The 18029-nt window shown below is 59.3% G+C and overlaps 3 protein-coding genes across 3 annotated transcripts; 1 reads left to right on the forward strand and 2 right to left on the reverse strand.

Annotated features, from left to right (window-relative positions):
- Nucleotides 1-52: 52 nt before the first annotated feature.
- LOC117649754 (kallikrein 1-related peptidase b9-like) lies at nucleotides 53-4456 on the forward strand. The gene is made up of 5 exons (XM_034392777.1): nucleotides 53-115; nucleotides 423-535; nucleotides 850-1084; nucleotides 1212-1442; nucleotides 4093-4456. Exons 2-5 carry the CDS (start codon nucleotides 497-499, stop codon nucleotides 4335-4337), a joined length of 750 nt encoding a protein of 249 aa, XP_034248668.1. The 5' UTR covers nucleotides 53-115; nucleotides 423-496; the 3' UTR covers nucleotides 4338-4456.
- Nucleotides 4457-4574: 118 nt separating this feature from the next.
- LOC117649753 (pupal cuticle protein 20-like) lies at nucleotides 4575-7137 on the reverse strand. Its single transcript, XM_034392776.1, has 3 exons — nucleotides 7016-7137; nucleotides 6647-6936; nucleotides 4575-5429 (listed from the first exon to the last, which is right to left on the reverse strand). The coding sequence occupies exons 1-3, from the start codon at nucleotides 7025-7027 to the stop codon at nucleotides 4982-4984; spliced, it is 750 nt and encodes a 249-aa protein (XP_034248667.1). The 5' UTR covers nucleotides 7028-7137; the 3' UTR covers nucleotides 4575-4981.
- A 6577-nt stretch (nucleotides 7138-13714) lies between these two features.
- On the reverse strand, nucleotides 13715-17394 carry LOC117649621 (pupal cuticle protein 36a-like). Its single transcript, XM_034392519.1, has 4 exons — nucleotides 17337-17394; nucleotides 14849-15318; nucleotides 14415-14738; nucleotides 13715-13904 (listed from the first exon to the last, which is right to left on the reverse strand). Exons 1-4 carry the CDS (start codon nucleotides 17343-17345, stop codon nucleotides 13715-13717), a joined length of 993 nt encoding a protein of 330 aa, XP_034248410.1. The 5' UTR covers nucleotides 17346-17394.
- Between the last annotated feature and the right edge of the window lie 635 nt (nucleotides 17395-18029).

The following is an 18029-nucleotide window of genomic DNA, read 5'->3' on the forward strand; positions in this document are numbered from 1 at the left end:
GCGGTGCTGGGGGCGGTGCTGCAGGCCGTGCTGCTGGCCACGCCGCCGTCGGTGCAGGCCATCGCGGGGGGCGTCCCCGCCAAGGAGAGGGAGTACCCGTTCGTGGCCGCGTTCGGTGAGTGCTTGTCCCACGCGTGGCCCTTGTTGTGCCCGCACTGTCTCTCTCGCACCCCTACGAAACGCCCAAGGGAACATAACTCCAGCAAAATTGACCAAAATTCATCAAACATCTAAAATTTACTAAAATTCATGAAAATTCGTAAATATTTGACTGAAATTCATTAAAATTTGACCGAAATTCATCAAACTTTGACCGAAATTCATCGAAATTTGACTGAAATTCATTGGATTTGTACACCGAAATTCTCAGTGATTTCCCCTATGAGTGCGAGGGAGACAGAGATAGCCCTCTCTGTCTGCAGTCCGCCGCGCCGGCACGTGCACGGCCATCGTGTTGACGGAGCACTGGCTGCTCACCGCCGCGCACTGCTACACCATGCGTGGCCGCTCCGAGACCAACCCCTACCTGACCGACGTGAGTACCACTGGAGTACACTGGAGTTGCTCTCTGCCAAGTGATTCTTACGAGCGATTTGTCCCTCTGTGTCTCTCTCATCCTTTTGAAGAGCCCTATGAGTGCGACAAAAGCCAGAGTGACGAAGCCGCGAAATGGGAGTCGAACCGGACGTGTGACCGCACCAATGGATTGCTCCCCGATCGAGGAATCAATTGGTGGGGGTCACACGTTCGAATCGAGTCCTGTTTAGCGACTCTAGAGCTCTAAACGCGTCTAGAGTTTAGGCAGCCTCCACCGGTCTTCTGGTCCACTGTCCGCTGGCTGTGCTGCAGGTGTACGCCGGGCTGGTGGACGTGTCTCGGGGCGCGGTGCACGGCTGCGGCCCGGGCTGCCAGCACCGCGAGTCCCACCTGGTGCACTTCCACCCGCACTTCCGCGCCAGGGCCAGCCGCTCCTCGTACGACGACGCGCACCACAACAACCTGGCCCTGCTGCACGTCAGCAAGGCCTTCTGGCTGGACACGGACTGGGTGCGGGCGGCCGTCAGGGCCCCGGCGCCCACCAAGGGTGAGTCCGCGACGCGGCCTTCTGGCCAACGCGGTGACTCTCTTTAGAGCCCTAGAGTAGTGCTCTAGTAGGGCTCTAGCTCTCTTCTGTTCCTCTTTCACTCACACTGCTCCCTTGCTTCCCCCAGTGTGCTCATGCAAGGTGGTGGGCTTCGGCATGGGCGGGGTGGGCCCGCACGCCTTCGCGCCGGGCCGCCTGCTCAAGGCCGACCGCGTGCCCGTCCTGCCCTTCAAGCTGTGCCCGCCGTCGCGCGTCACCCCCATGCCCAGGGCCACGCTCTGCTCCGACTCCAAGGTCGGCGTGGCGCCGTGCCTCGGCGACGCGGGGGCGCCCGTCATCTGCGACGGCATGGTGGCAGGTGAGAGATTCGATGCCGAGAGCCGTTTTCGTCGCTCTGCCTCTCTCGCACCTGCACGGGTCGCCCCACGAGTGCGAGAGAGACATAACGAGGAAAATGATTCTCGGAATCAGTGTGCTGGCAGAGCCAAGTGCGTAATTTTGTTCTCATGAAATGCTGCTAAGCACATTTTATGCACATAATCAAGAACCTATAAAGCCCCAATCCGACTGACTCACTGACTGACTCACTCACTCACTCACTCACTCATAGAAATGTTTGGGGTGAAGGAGTGGTCGTAGAGACTTGCGGTTTTTTCCATTCGATTCCAAATTTAATGGGAAAATTGGGAAAAATCCCAAAAGTTGAAAATTCCTCACCGTTTCCGAGAAAATCTACTTTATCTACAAAAAAGGGGAACAAATTTCTCACCGTTTCCGAGCAAACCTACTCAATCTTCAAAAAAGGGGACCGACCGACTAAAAATTTTTATTCGCCCCATCGGTAGGTCTGGTCGAGACATTTCCGAATCTGTGCCGCAATCCGGTCTCCGTCACTGGCAACATCCTAAAAACGATATAATAATATGTAAAAATAGGCCTAAATTCAACAAAATCCACTCTATCTTCAAAAAAGGGGACCGACCGACTGAAAATTTTTATTCGCCCTATCGGTAGGTCTGGTCGAGACATTTCCGAAACTGTGCCGCAATCGGGTCCCCGTCACCGGCAACACCCTCAAAAACGATTAAATAGGCCTAAATTCAAAAAACCACTCAATCTTCAAAAAAGGGGACCGACCGACTGAAAATTTTTTTTCGCCCCATCGGTAGGTCTGGTCGAGACATTTCCGAAACTGTGCCGCAATCGGGTCCCCGTCACCGGCAACATCCTCAAAAACGATAAAATAGGCCCAAATTCAACAAAATCCACTCAATCTTCAAAAAAGGGGACCGACCGACTGAAAATTTTTATTCGCCCCATCGGTAGGTCTGGTCGAGACATTTCAGAAACTGTGCCGCAATCGGGTCCCCGTCACCGGCAACATCCTCAAAAACGATTTAATAGGCCTAAATTCAATAAAATCCACTCAATCTTCAAAAAAGGGGACCGACCGACTAAAAATTTTTATTCGCCCCATCGGTAGGCCTGGTCGAGACATTTCCGAAACTGCGCCGCAATCGGGTCCCCGTCACCGGCAACATCTTCAAAAACGATTAAATAGGCCTAAATTCAACAAAATCCACCCAATCTTCAAAAAAGGGGACCGACCGACTGAAAATTTTTATGCGCCCCATCGGTAGGTCTGCTCGAGACATTTCCGAAACTGGGCCGCAATCGGGTCCCCGTCACCGGCAACATCCTCAAAAACGATTAATAGGCCTAAATTCAACAAAATCCACTCAATCTTCAAAAAAGGGGACCGACCGATTAAAAATTTTTATTCGCCCCATCGGTAGGTCTGGTCGTGACATTTCCGAAACTGTGCCGCAATCGGGTTCCCGTCACCGGCAACATCTTCAAAACGATGAAATGGGCCTAAACTGAACAAAATACAACCGTTTCCAAGCAATAAAAGCCATGTAATATATTGCGTCTTAAACCTGGCCGGTGAAATCTGTAGAAATCAGAAATGAAAGACGCAAAAGAGGCCCATTAGTTTGGCCTTCGGCCACATAGACCATAATGAACACAGATCTTATTCTTGTCAAAGCAGTCTTCAATATTTTCCGGACCTTGAATGCCGTTGACTGCCACAGTAGCCAATACAAGCTATCTATTTGGGCAGTAATAGTACCTTAAAAATTAATGGTCAAAAGCAGTTAAATAGACCCTTCCAAAAAGCAGTACAGTTACTTCATAAGAAAATTTTCCTTTGGTCACCACGGACTAACTAAAAATACTTCGGTACGCGCCCCACACATGCGGGGGTCTGGGGGCGGAGCCCCCAGCGAGCAGCGCGAGTAATGTAACTATGCATACATTTTTTGGCGGACACAATACAAAAATGGACATTTTATGCGCCAAAAATGCAACAATGCTCATCTTTGGTGCATTTGAGGCAGGCTCATTAGACGCGCCTAATATGGTATAAGCATTTTAATGCGCAAGGTATGCAAAAGTCACATTTTGCGCCTGCAAATAGGCAACTGTTCCTACATCGCATCCCCCTGAACCCGTCTCTGGATCCACGCAAGTCTTGTCCTATCCCCTGTCCCGACTACACTCTAAATGTAGGGTGTCCAGAAACTGGGCGCCTTTGTCGCCTGCCCCACTTTTTAGGGTGCCAAATGTCGCCCAGTTTCTGGGCACCTTTGTCGCCTAGTCTCGGGGTGGACAAACCATTAAGGAACCTGCCTTCACCCATGGCTCAGCAGCGACTAAGGTGCCAAAGGTGCCCAGAATTTGGGCACCTTAGTCACCCAGGAACTAGACACCTGTGCATCCTCTACCATGGGAGAGGGCCGGTTGCTGTATGATTAGTCCACCCCGAGACTGGGCGACAAAGGTGCCCAGAAACTGGGCGACATTTGGCACCCTGAAAAGTGGGGCAGGCGACAAAGGCGCCCAGTTTCTGGGCACCCCATATTTAGAGTGTAGTCCTGTCGAAAATCTTTAGTAACTTTGAAAATAGTCGGAAAGTTTGCAACTCTCGTCCTGTTGCAATGCAGGGATGGCGCTGGGGGTGTACGAGAGTCAGTGGGAGTACACGGGCCACACCTTCTACTGCGGCTTCCTCAAGTCGTGCAGCCTGTTCGGACTGTACGCGTCGCTGGAGCCCTACAAGGCGTGGCTGGACAGCGTCGTGTTCCGGTCCTCGCAGGCCGCCTTCACCGGCGCCGCGGCCCAGCTCGGCTTCCTGGGGATGCGACTCCCCAACGCCAGCCAGGTCGGCGACCCGGACGCCGAGTGTTGAGTGAGGACCCCGTCGTTGGGTGTGCTGCCCGAATGTTGATGAGGATTAATTGATCACTGCCATGATCGTGATATTGGTTTATACGTGTAAAAGCCAGCCAGTGTGTGTTCACCTGTTTGTGTAGAATAAGGCGTGAAAATAAATGGTAAAATAATTCTCGATGTTTCACTGCGCCTCAGGGAAAATAAACTGCATATCGTGACTGCAAAAATGAAAAAAAAATGCGGTAAAACAATATAGGTTTTCAACAATATGATTTTATTGTTCATCCTGCCTACAGTCTTAAATGGTTGGTCGCAGCGCGTACCCATCACAGCTAAAGGGAAAAAGTAAAGCCAAAAAGACAGTCAGGGAAGTCCCGGGTTCGACTGCGCCAGCTCGACGTTTCAGCAAAATCCGACGCACTGTGGCTTGCGCGTCCGCGGCGGCGATGTAGACATGGTGACGCCGACGAGGCCCTCGCGAGGTCCAGTATAGGGTGGCCACGCGGCGATCTCGCCGAGGAGTCCGTGCCTTGACTAGTGGCCGTCGGGGCGCGGGCTGAAGTGGCCACTCTAACTCGCGCGTCTTCTCCTCCTTGCGCGCCGCGACCGCCCCGTTCACCTTCCCTCCATCATATTGCTGAGATCGGGGGTCGTGGGTGTTCAGTATCGGTAGCCGCCGTTGCCGCCCCCGTTGCCGCCGCCCCCGGAGTAGCCGCCGTTGCCGCCGCCCCCGGAGTAACCGCCGTTGCCGCCGCCCCCGGAGTAACCGCCGTTGCCGCCGCCGCCGGAGTAGCCCCCTCGGCCGCCGGCGCCGCCGCCGTTGCCGCCGCTGCCGCGGTACTGGCCGTCGTCCACGATGCCGCGCGCCTCGTCCGCCGCGTTCTGCGCGATGGCGCGCTGGATCTCCGGCGGGATGGGCGGCGGCGTGGGCAGGTGCTCGCCCTGCGGCTGGAAGCCGTTCTCGTCGGCCGTGTACGTGACGGAGTAGCGGCGGCCGTCGTCGGGCGCCGTGAACGAGAACGAGCCCTGCGCGCGCAGCACGCCCTCGCCGCCGTCGTCCTGCAGCTGGCCCTGCTCCTGGGCCTGGATGCCGTTCTCGGTCTCGTAACTGCCACAGAGAACAATCGCAAGTTCAAAAGTGAAAAGGTCTTCCTGCAAGTGAGGCGCCGGACTGGCCAGCCAGCCGCCTCACTCAGGACGATCGTTTCGTCGCTCTGTCTCTCTCGCACCCATACGCGACCCCCCATGAGTGCGAGAGAGACAGAGTGACGAAAGAATCCTGCGGCGATAGGGCGTTTCTTTAATTGACGAGGCCCTCGGTACTCGTGGACTCGATTCCCTTATAAGCGGCAGCGCGTTGCCGTTGTCCTGGTGGACGACACAATGCGTGGCGGGGCGTGGCGTGGCGGGGCGTGGCGTGGCGGGGCGGGGCGTTAGCAATATCGTGTCGATACCGTGCGACGGGGAACTTGATTACGCGCCGTTTGGTTTCGTTTCGTTTCGCTACGCCGCCGCGCTGCGCTCTGGAAAGGTCAGCACACGTGTAAAAGCAACCAGGGCATCCCAGGCACGCCACGCACCGCGGCCACCGCCGCGCCGTCCGCGCCGGCCGTTTACAGGCGAGCCGAAGGCATTCGGATGAATCACCTCATCAAGCCCCTCCCCCTCCCCCTCCTCTCGTCGGCGAGGTGCTCGGCGAGGTCCTCGCGGTGCTCCAGTTGCGCGGCCCGTCACGTCGCGCACCCTTCACTCGGCGACACACGGTGACGAAGACGCACTGCTTCGCCACCTCAGCGACCCTCCACGCGCGCGCCGTGCCCTGCATTGCCATGCATGAGCAGTGTCGCGGCCGCGCGCCGCATGCCGATCCACCATCCCCTTCACTGTGACAGCCTCCACGTTTTACACTGTGGGCCCGGCGGCCGCCATCCTCGCCGCGCTTGGCGCCCCGTTGCCCCACTCTTTTCAATACGTGCCTCAGTTCATGACGATGCAGCCGTGATAGAGGCCAGAGGACCCTCTGACGTTGCACAAGGCGGCGATCCAGCCCCGCCCCCGACCTGCGCCGTCCCGCCCCGCCCCGCCACGCCCCGCCCCGCCCGCCGCTCCGTTTGGACTCGGAGCGCGACGTGACGGCCCAAGTTTTGCGGGGAGCCACAAAACCAACACTATACTACCGGCATGGACCCGCGGAGGCACAGCCCGTCTACGTGCGCCCGTAAAAGGCCGAAGAATAGGGAAGAATTAAACCGTTCTACCGCACTCTGCCAACGAAACGACAGTACCACAGCGCGCGAAGCACGATGCTCCGTCTTTGTCACTCACCTGTATCTGTAGGTGCCGTCTCCGTTGTTCTCGTTGATGAGGGAGATTATTCCAATTTGCTGTCCGCCGCCGCCGCCGCCGCCCCCAGCGCGGAATCCACCGCCGCCGCCTCCGCCCCCGGAGTATCCACCGCCGCCGCCTCCAGAGTATCCGCCGCCGCCTCCTCCAGAGTATCCGCCGCCGGCGCCGCCCCCGAACGAGCCGCCGCCGCCGCCCCTCCGCGGGGGCAGGTACGAGTTGGACTGGGCGGCGACGCAGGCGCAGCCCGCCAGGAGGGTGAGGCACGCCCACTGACGACACAACGCACACTGTCACACGCACGCACGCACACACACAGGCAGCAACTGGAAACAAGAGCAACTAGCTCACCGAGGAGCGCATGCTGGGGCAGGGGCTTAGAGCTCGCCGTGCAGGATGGCAATGGGGACTGACGCCTCAATCAGCCTCATGCGGGTTATATACCTGCCGGCTGGAGGGGCTCCTCCAGTGCGGCCTGGCCGGCGTGGCCGGCGTGCTGCAGCAGGGCGTGGGGTGGCGCGCGGGGCGTCGCAAGTAGTTCGCCACCAACCCCCACCTACACCGCCAACAGTGGTGCAGCGCTGAGCAGCGCCCCGCCGCCTCTGCCGAGCGCCGCGAAGCACTGCCAGACTGATTCCGAGAGTCGTCTTCGTCGCTCTGTCCCTCCCGTGAGTGCGAGAAAGACGGAGCGACGAGAACGACTCTCGGAATCAGTCTGCATGCGAAGGCCTCAAGGAGAAAGAAGATCGGCATTTAGATGACGGCGAACCCGACGCGGGTTTCAACTGGAGCTCCGGCGACGGCGAGCCGGCGACTCGGCGACCACCCCACGCCGCCCTCCACCTCCACCTCCGCCCCACTGCAACGACGGACAGACGCAGCGCGGAGTCTGGCCGTCGTCGCGGTTTGGCCTACAGAGCGGCGCCGAACACCGCTCTGTCTCTCTCGCACTCATGGGGCGTCCCGTTGGGGTGCGAGAGAGACAGAGCGACGAGGAGATCCTTCGGAACGAGGCGGCCGGCTTTGCCTGGCTTTGCCTTTGCGGAGCGCAGCGCGTTTCCCAGTAAATGTCGCAGTCCCTTGCACTATTGGCACTCCGTGCGGCACGCCGCGCGCGCTGCGAATAACGCGATGATGATGATGGCTTCTGCGTGCGGTCCGCGGTCCAGCTCGGACTCAATGTTCACCCGCCGCCTTCGCCGCCCTTCATTCCTGACCTCATTCATTCGACCCATCTATCTATCCATCTACTCATCCACGCTGGTAAAATTAACAGCGGCCTTCGCTGGACGCCAGCGAGAAGTACGGCGACGAAGTTCACCACCTCCAGAGCTGGTGGTGCTGCAGTCGGTGACACCCATGAGAGTAGTTCCTCTCGTTTGACAGTGGATGCTGCATTGTCAGCTGATTCTCTACCGAGTGGGTCCCACAGCCGACAACCTGTGAGGCAGGTGCCGATTTCGCATCTCGTATCTCCTCAGTGGATCCCGCTCTTGGATGCTGTTATTCCATCCCGTATCCTTGGTGCGGTAGGGTGAGGGATCCACTGTGGTAATACGGGATGCCGGCACCAGTCTTCAGAGGATCCGCTGAGACACTGTGGGACCCACTCGGTAGAGGATCAGCTGATAATGCAGCATCCACTGTCAAAGTCAAACGAGATGCAGTTCTATAGGTGTCACTGACTGCAGCACCACTGGCGGTGTGTCGAACTACGTTGCCGCACTCCTCGCTGGCGTCCAGCCGCAGCGGCGGCCGTTGCTTAGTTTTACCAAGACGCGTATCATCCCGTTCCATTTTCCGAGAAGCGCTACGACACGCCTCAGTTTTTCCGCGCATCATCCATCCGTCTATCCGTTTGTTTCATTCAGCCAACGACAAGGCTTGTTATTTCGGACGGAGGTCGGTTCGGATGTCCGCCACCGTCAGCGCGCCACTGTCGCCGATGAACCGCGACGCGGCCCTGTCTGTCGGCCGTCCCCCGCCTCCACCCGTCACCGACTCGGCCCGTCCCAACGCATCATCGCCGTGACAGTGATTGTGTCCTCCAAACGGCGGCAGGACATCAAGACGGTAAGAACTGCGCCCGCTTGTTTGTGTCGTCACTGCCGCGCGGGACACTCGCGTCCAAAACAACTTGCGCGAGTGAAAGTGAAGCGAGGGTGGGCAGGGTAGGGGCAGGGTGCTAGGTTAGTCGTCCGCCGAGGGTGTTCGGTTCGGCTCGGCTCGGCTCGGCGGGGAGCGAAGAAGGAAGATCGTTTCGTCGCGCTGTCTCTGTCACTCCCGTGGGCATTAGCGAAAGAGACAAAGCGATCCGTCTCTTCGGACCTTCGAACTCAGCGGACTGATGCCGAGTCGCTCTGTCTCTCTCGCACCTATACAGGATGCCCCATGAGTGCAAGAGAGACAGAGCGACGAAAACGACTCTCGGAATCAGTCCGCAGGCGTCTGGCGGGGTAATAGGATTGGGCGCCGCGAGCGGAGAGTGAAGTTTGGCGGTTTTGATGGCCGGGGTGTGAAAAACGCTAGAAGCCGCGCGCATGGAATATGGATCCATATTCCACGATGGACTGGGCGGCGCGGCGCGGTCTGCCCTTGGACGCAGCCATTCAGCGGCCGACATTTGCTCTCCATAATTGGGCGCGCTGCTCCTGCAGACTGATTCCGAGAGTCGATTTCGTCGCTCTGTCTCTCTCGCACTCGTGGGGCGCGCCGCGTAGGTGCGAGAGAGACAGAGCGACGAAGGCGACTCTCGGAATCAGTCTGAGGTGGCCGCGGCGCCGCGGCACTCGGCCGGCGGTAAGTGAACTGGAAACCTGGCCGGGCCGGCTGAACTCCGGGCGGTCTTCTTCGCGAGTGTGAGTGGCGGAGTGGCGGAGCGGCGAGCGGGTTTCTGCCCCTTCCACGCGTTCCCCGCCGACGGGCCATGACAGGCCGCGGCGCCCCGCGCGTGTCCCTGCTAAGGTCAGCCGGCTGATTCCGAGAGTCGTTTTCGCCGCTCTGTCTCTCTCGCTCCTACACGGGGCGGCCGATGAGTGCGGGAGAGACAGAGCGACGAAAACGACTCTCGGAATCAAGCCGCAGGGAATGGAAGCCATCTTTCTCTCCGCGTGAACTTGGACCACGCACTGTTTTCGGCCGGGCGCGGTGCGGGCTGAGCATCCCGTCGACCCATCGCGCTGTCTCTGTCGCACTCGCGGGGCGGTCCGCAGGGGTGCGAGGGGGACGGAGCACCCAGCGGCGCGGCCTTGAGAGCGCGTGCAGCCGTGCACAATCTCGCCGCCCGCCCCGCCCAAGATAATCGTAAGCAGATTTCGGCTTCGGCGCGTCGAGTTTCAAACGCGCTGGAAGACGCGCGTCGCCGCGCCGCCGGCTGGGCTTTGCCGTCGGCTAGGCTTTGTCGTCGCCAAGGAGACTTCCACCTTCTCGGCCGTCGGCTTTGGCGCCTTAGCCGTCTCCTTCATAGCGGTCGCGAGCGACCGGCCTGACTTCGATTCCCGCCGGCGGCGTGTTTGCGGCGTTTTTTTGTGGGTGGGTAGGCCAGCCCGTCAAGCACCGCTGTTGAGTGGCCTACCCTGCCAGGGGCTCCACCTCTAAGCTGTTTAATTTCGTGTTTGAATGGGGCTGACTGATTCCGAGTGCGGTTCTCGTCACTCTGTCTCTCTCACACTCATAGGGCTCGACTTCGATTCCCGCCGGCGGCATGTGTGTTGACGGCGTTTTTTTTTGTGGGTGGGTGTCAGCCCGGCGGGTAGGCCAGCCCGCCAAGCACCGCTGTCTATTTTGGCCTACCCTGCCATTACCATTAAGGGCTAGACCACACATGATCGTATGCCATTTCGGGCCCGAGGGACTCTCACCTCTCCGCTCTTTAATTTCGTATTTGACTGGTGCTGGCCGTGAACTGCGGACCGAGAGTCGTTTCCGTCGCTCTTTCTCTCTCGCACTCACGGGGCGTCCCGTATGGGTGCGAGAGAGACAGAGCGACGAAAGCGACTCTCAGTGTGCAGCCAGGGCCTCGCCGGCCTTGCCCTTGGCCGCGGCGGCGCCTCGCCTCGGCCGCGCCGTGCTGCTTTGGAACGGTCTCGACGTGGACGTGGCGCGACTGTCAGAGCAGAGCGATGCAAAGCGACATCCGATGCGCGTGCACACGTGTAGCGAGTAACGAGACGTCCGCCACACTGCAGACTGATTCCGAGAGTCGTCGCTCTGTCTCTCTCGCACCCATACGGGACGCTCCATGAGTGCGAGAGAGACAGAGCGACGAAAACGACTCTCGGAATCAGTCTGCAGGCGCGCGTGCTGCACGTGGTGTCCTTTCATGCACTGCAAACTGATTCCGCACAGCAGTGCGACGGAGAGAGACGGAGCGACGAAAGCGCTTTTTTCGGGCTCGGCCGTCTGTCTCCCTGCATAGCTCGAGTGGAGTGAGCTGTTTAGAGAGACGGGTGGGACTGGTCGCGCTGTGTGTGTGTGTGTGCGCGTGCATGTGCGTGGTGTGTGTGTTTGTGTGTGTGACTGCCATGCCTACGCGTTATATTTTGCTGGCACTCTTCTCTGACCGCCATGGCGCGCCACTCCCCGGACCACACGGCAGTTCAAATCTCTGCTATGATGATGATGCCCATCGCAACGCTCTCGCGCGCACGCACACAGTCGCATTGCGAAAGGGGCATCAGCAAAACGAGCGGGGAGGGGTGCGAGTCTTACAACGGCCGGCCGCCGCGGTGACCCGGCCGACCAGCCGCTGCGGAGACTGATTCCGAGAGTCGTCTTCGTCGCCCTGTCCCTCTCGCACCTTTACGGGACGCCCCGTGAGTGCGAGAGAGACAGAGCGACGAAGACGACTCTCGGAATCAGTCTGCTGGCGACCCGCCTCGGCCACGCTGTCGCCGCGTCTCCTTCTAAAGAGGCCGTCCCCGCGCGTTTGCACTGTCGTCGTCGGCATGCTGATGAGAAGTTTAAATTTGGCGCCGACCCCGTGCCCCCGCTGCAAGAAGTGAGCGGTCCCCCGATGCGTATCGCTGACATACTCATACACGCTGCTTTGTAGTGGGCGCTGAGAGGAGACTGGAGGAGACAGTGGTCTGTTGTGGTCTGCGCGGGGAGGGAAGCCCGTTGGGTTGCCTACCCCCGCGGCGCGCGCCACTGCCGTCACTGCTTCTGCGCGGCACCGCCGTTACGAGCGCCCTCTTCGAGTTCCTTCGACTCCCTTCGACCCTCTTCGACTCCCTTCGACTCCCTTCGACTCTCTTCGACTCGCTTCGGCACCCTCGTCCGGACAACCACTTTTGATGTTTGGAAGCACAAGATTTCAGAAAGGAATGTAATTCGTCGGATTTCGTACTTTTTCATTGGATTTCAGGTCCGAAATTAGGACACTATTCTGCCGTTTTTTTGCCTCTTTTGGGATGTAATATTTCTAATTTCAAGGGATTTCGAGGCAGTTCTCGTGATTGTGATTTCAAGGGGTACAGGATTTTGCAGGTGCACTGTGAAAATTTGTTGTCACTTTATGAAAAAAATCGTGGATGATGTTTTTATCACTTTCAAATAATGACAATTTCATCACAAAATTGATGACATTTTCATCAAAGCATCAAAGTGTCTATACTGATTGCAGGGGGCGTGCCAACAATGTCATCCAGCAATCGTTTTGATGCCATCCTCATCCTTGTAAGGAAAATTAGCCTTGAAATTGTCATCAAGTGACAACTCAAAGTTTCACAGTATGGCTCCCGCGCATGCGCCCTCCGACAACCTTAGAAACCCTTCGACCCCTTTGGCACCCCTCTGCACCCTTTCGGTACACTGTGACACCCTTCGAGCTTCGAGCCTCTTCGATATCTTTCGAACCTCCTCGATATCCTTCGAAACGCCGCGCTCCTCCTCGTCCTGGTGGCTGGGCTGCCCGGGCGAGGCGGCCCGAAGGACGCGCGCTCGTCCCAGATGTTCCCCGCTAATGTGACTGCCATTATTATTTCGTGCACTCGCTCCGCCTGCAGAGCGACTCCCAACAGCGCCGCCGTCGTCGCTCTGTCTCTCTCGCACTCGCGGGGCGTGCCGCAGGGGTGCGAGAGAGACAGAGCGACTGCACGCCGCGGCCCGCCGTGATTGATGCATGAAAGACAACCGGCCAAATTCCGTCGGGTGATTGGTTTTCGTGACTGCAGGTGGAGCGCGCTGCAGACCGATTCCGAGAGTCGTGTTCGTCGCTCTGTCTCTCTCGCACCGCTGCGGCACGCCCCATGAGTGCGAGGGAGACAGAGCGACGAAAACGACTCTCGGAATCGGTCTGCCGCGCGCTGCATGCCGTGGGCCGTGCTCGCGAGTCACGGCCTCGGCGAGGCGAAGCAAGGCGGCGCTTCCAAACCAAAATCACTTTTGCAAGCATTTCTTTCTCCTTCTCGCGTGACGCCGTGTTTGCAGTGTGTCGGGGCGCGAGGGAGGGCTTCGGGGCGAGCGATAAGGAAAGGAAGCCAAGCAGTCTGGTGGAGCAGAATAATTTAATGACCTGGCTGAACGGCGCCGCTTCTCTGAAGCGGAACAACTCTATCACATTCACACGACACACACTCACACACCTTGCGGTCCGTCTGTACTGTACAGGGAAGCATCAACGTGATGCATTCGGGGCGCGCGGGGCGGCGGGGGGAAGGAACGGGGCTGCGTTCCGACTATCCGCAGGCGGGGCTGCGACTGCGAATAGTGGCAGGCTGGGCTACGTTCACAATATCGGCAGGCAGGGTTGCGACTGCGAATAGTGGTGGGCAGAGCTGCGTTCCGACTATCGGCAGGCAAGGTTTGCGACTGCGAATAGATGTAAGCAGAGCTGCGTTCCCACTATCGGCAGTCCGGGTTGCGACTGCGAATAGTGGCCGCCACGGCCCCTCGCCGCTCCGCGCGGAGCGCTATTGGCAGCGACCGCCGCGACAGGGGCGCTGTTTGAGGCGCCAAACGGCGCCGTGTCGCAGCGATCCGGGTGGTAACTCTAGGACGAGGTGGTAACTCTGAGGTAACTGTAGCGGGGCCCAGGGGGGCGGGGTCGGCTTAGTAGTGGTATCCGTCGTTGCTGTTGTTGTTGTTGCTGTTGGCGGCAGAGTTGCTGCTGGACTTGGTGGCGGTGTAGCCGTTGTTGGCGTTGTAGGCGTTGTTGGCGTTGTAGCCGTTGTTGTTGAAGGCGTTGTTGGCGTTGAAGGCGTTGTTGTTGTTGTAGGCGTTGTTGGCGTTGAAGGGGGTGCTGCCGCCGCGGACGGCGAAGGCCTGGCCGTGCTGGCCGCCGTGCTCGGGGCCGTGGTGCTCCGCGCGGTACTGGCCTGCGGTATGAGAAATTCGAAGATGCATTAATTAGTGGCGTCCGAGTGAGGCAGCGCTGCGTGCGGCAGGCAGATTCCCCACGGGGGTTCTCCCTCTCTCTCGCACTCATGGGGAGCACAGTGGGCCAGAAGACCGGCGGAGGCGGCCAAAAGTCCAGACGCGTTTTGAGCTCCAGAGTCGCTAAACACTACTCGAACCGAACGTGTGACCCCACCAATGGATTGCTCTCCGAACGAGGAATCCATTGGTGGGGTCACACGTTCGGTTCGAGGCCTGTTTAGCGACTCTGGAGCTCAAAACGCGTCTAGAGTTTTGGCCGGCTCCACCGGTCCTCTGGCCCACCGTGGGGAGGCCCGTGTGGGCGCGAGAGAGACGGTCCGAACCAGCCTGCAGGGCGCATCGCGGACTCGGCCTTGGCGGCCTGATGGCTGACTGACGGCCGGAGACGGGTTCGGCGCAGGCGGGCGCGAGGCGCGAGGCCGCCAGAGACTCACCGTCGTCGTTGAGGCCGCGGGCCTCGTCGGCGGCGTTCTGCTCCAGGGCGCGGAGGATCTCGGCGGGGACGGGGGGAGGCGTGGGCAGGTGGTCGCCGTACGCCAGGAAGCCGTTCTCGTCGGCGGTGTAGGTGACGGTGTAGCGCTGGTTGTTGTCGGGGGCGGTGAAGGCGTACGCGCCCTGCACGGCGGCAAGGCCCTCGGCGCCGTCGGCGCGGACCTGGCCCTGCTCCTGGGCCTGGATGCCGTTCTCAGTCTCGTAGCTGTAACAAATCCGCGGTCGCATTAGCCGTGGTGACAGCGGTCCTGGTTTCGGAGTAACAGGTCCGAGGTTCAAAACCTCGGTTGCATTTCAATTTTTCTAGTGTCTCACCTGAAGGTGTAGGTGCCGTCGCCGGGGTTCTCGTTGACCTGCTTGATGATGAGGGCGGGGCGCGGGGTGGGCTGCTGGAAGCTGCCGCTGTACGCGTTGACGGCCTGCAGGGGCCGCTGCTCCTGCTGCGTCCTGACGGTCTCGAAGGAGTTCAAAGAGGCCGGGCGGGCTTGCTCCGCGATAAGGGGCGCGCTACCGGCGTTGAAGGCGTTGCCGGCGTTGAAGTTGTTGCCGGCGTTGAAGGCGCTGCCGGAGTTGAAGTTGTTGTTGCCGTTGAAGCCCTTGATGGTCTCGCTGCGGCTTCGGAGTTTCTGGGCGATGAGCGGGGGCGCCAAGGTGCTCGACACGGCGCCGCCGAACGGGGTGGCCAGGTTGCTGCCTCCGGCCTGGGCCGCGCCGGGCGGCGGCAGGTACGTGTTCTCCAGGCGGCCGGCCAGCGCGCAGCCCGCCAGCATCATGATGCACGCCACCTGGAGGGCAGCAGGGCAGGCCGTCAGGCGCCGTCGGGCCGTTTTCGGGATTACCACACGTTCGCGTTCGATGAGTCCGCTCGGGCGGGTCTGACCGCGCGGCCGCCACCCCCGGCCCCAAGCCCGGCCCGGCCCCGGGGCGTGCGTTGGCCAGCCCACGGCGGGCTCGTTCCGAACAGCGCTTTCGCGGCCTCTCTCTCGCACCCTGGCGTGCCGAACCGGGCGAGAGAGACAGAGCGACGGCCTGCAGCCTTCCCCGGCCATAAACTCGCGTTCTGACTGCGCGGGTCAGCGGGTCGGCGCGGCCGGCGTGTCGGGGAGCCACACCCAAATCAAGGGACTGGCGCGGCCGGCCGGGAACAAGCCAACGAGTCTAGGCCAGTGTAGGTACAAGCGCCGCCAACTTTGCGCCGCGTTTGCAACTTCATTTTCGAAACAAAGTAGTAAATGAGTGCGTGTTGCCGCGCCGCGGGCGCGCGGTGGCCGTGGCGGCCGAGCGGCGGAGGAGTAGCCGTCGAAGCCACGCCGCCGTGCCGTGCCGTGCCGTGATTCCATGATAGGCGGCGGCGCGGGGAGTCCCGTCCTAGAGTCTTGGCTCGCGGGGCCGCACGGGTCAAGCCCGCCAGCGCCGCCAGCCCAGGCCACCGGTCAGGTCGGAGAGTGACTCTCGGACCGACTGGGGGATACCTCTCGACGGTCGACAGCCTGCGGACTGACAACTAGTCCAGCCCCGCCGCAGAAACACGCACATATCGCACGCAGACACACGCAAAACAACACACTCACACAAAAACACACACGCGCACGCACTCACACTCACTCACACTCACTCACTCACACACACACACACACACACAGAGAGAGAGAGAGAGAGAGAGAGAGAGAGAGAGAGAGAGAGAGAGAGAGAGAGAGAGAGAGAGAGAGAGAGAGAGAGACTTTGAGTGCGCTTCTCTCTCTCTCACTCAAAGCGCACTCAAAGTCTCTCTCTCTCTCTCACACTCTCTCTCTCTCTCTCTCTCTCTCTCTCTCTCTCTCTCACACACACACACACACACACACACCCACACACACACACTCTTCTTGCGCGCTAACAGTGCGGTGGCGAACCAGTCCGTCATCGAACGTGCTCGTCCTCAGGCCTGCCTCTGCCACGGCCTGCCACTTGGTGCGCGTGACCGGATTCCCACTTTGCCCCCCCCCCCCCCCCCCGCCCAGGTGACAGACGAGCCCCGCGGCGCTGCACCGCCTTTCCCCCACGAGCCGAAAATGGAAATAAAAATAGAAATATTGCACCGTCTTGATCATTTGCAAACACGTTTATGCGATCCTTGGGTTTTGAATTTGGGCGCGTGATCCACTGGCATGTTCACGCTCTGAGGCCGGGTCAGGTCCACCTTAATTAACCGACGCAACGGACGGCCGGGCACTGCGGACTGATATTCCGAGAGTCGCTTTCGTCGCTCTGTCTCTCTCGCACTCGTGGGGCGTCCCGTATAGGTGCGGGAGAGACGCGGAGCGACGAAAAACGACACGCTCGGAATCAGCCTGCTGGCGGGCAGCTTCAAGTAATGTCACTGCGTCTAGCGACCTCCAGGCCTCATCTAGTGGCCTGGCCAACCTGCCCCCCCCCCCCCCATCTCACATTGCCCTCTGACACGAATCTAGGATGACCTACACGTGGCACTTTAATGACACCGGTCTAGAAAATATAAAAGTTATTTCAAATTTAGCTCCATTTTTCTGTGCTCTCTGATGAATGGAACATACATTCTGACAAAAAATGAAAATAATTTAACAATAAAACAAATGACCTTGTCATTTAATGACTAGAACTAATTTTGGGTTATCCTTGGCGGCGGGGAGCACTATGATGATCGTTGTTCCACTTCCTCGGACCGAAGCACACACGCACACCCGATGTGTTTTTCGAAACAGTCCAGTTTTTTGGGGGCCGCCTTCGGGACGCACTTCCACTGAGTCGACGAGCACACCTTGATTGGGGGAGGGAGGGGCCTTACCGTCCTCATGTTGAATGACAAGGGGAAGACTTGGAGGTGTTGATGTCTTCAAGTTGGAAGCACAAGTGACATCTCAAACACATCCCCCCTGCCTTTTATATTCCCGCGCGTTGGGGCGTGGCGGAGGAGTGGGGGCGAGGCGTGGCGGGCGGGGCGGGGCGGGGCGGGGCGCGGCGGGTGCGAAACGCTCTTGTTTTTGCTGGCGATCCTGAATGGGCATTCGGTGGAGGGGCGCCGGGGCCATCCTCACGACCTTACCTGGACCCACCAATGGACCAGTTCCTGGCCACAAAAAAGGGGTGGGGGCGGCGGCACTCGTGCTGCAGGGCCACAGACTGCCGGCGGCGCAGCGTCCGTCCAGGTCCGACCGTCCGTCCGGGGGGCCCATTGCTGCCCCATTGGCTCGTTTAGTCGCGTCCCAGGAGCGCTCCTTCTGTGTGTTTTTGGCCCGCAGTGGAAAGAATCGCACTGTTAGCGTTACTATTCTGACCAAATTTCACCAGTTAGTTGTCAACTGTGTGTGTGTACCAGTGTGGAATTTGGTCGGAATTAACACTTTCGCGCCGAAGCCTGCAGTGGTAGGAAATTCGCAGGTGTAGATATTTCTCAAATCATACGATCCCCGACTTAGATGTCTTGGATTTTATCCATTAAGTTCGGGTGTTTGGATCTGCTAAAGTTTCCAGTGTCCAT

This window comes from Thrips palmi, unplaced genomic scaffold (genome assembly GCF_012932325.1).
Source record: "Thrips palmi isolate BJ-2018 unplaced genomic scaffold, TpBJ-2018v1 HiC_scaffold_4, whole genome shotgun sequence".
NCBI classification, from domain to species: domain Eukaryota; kingdom Metazoa; phylum Arthropoda; class Insecta; order Thysanoptera; family Thripidae; genus Thrips; species Thrips palmi.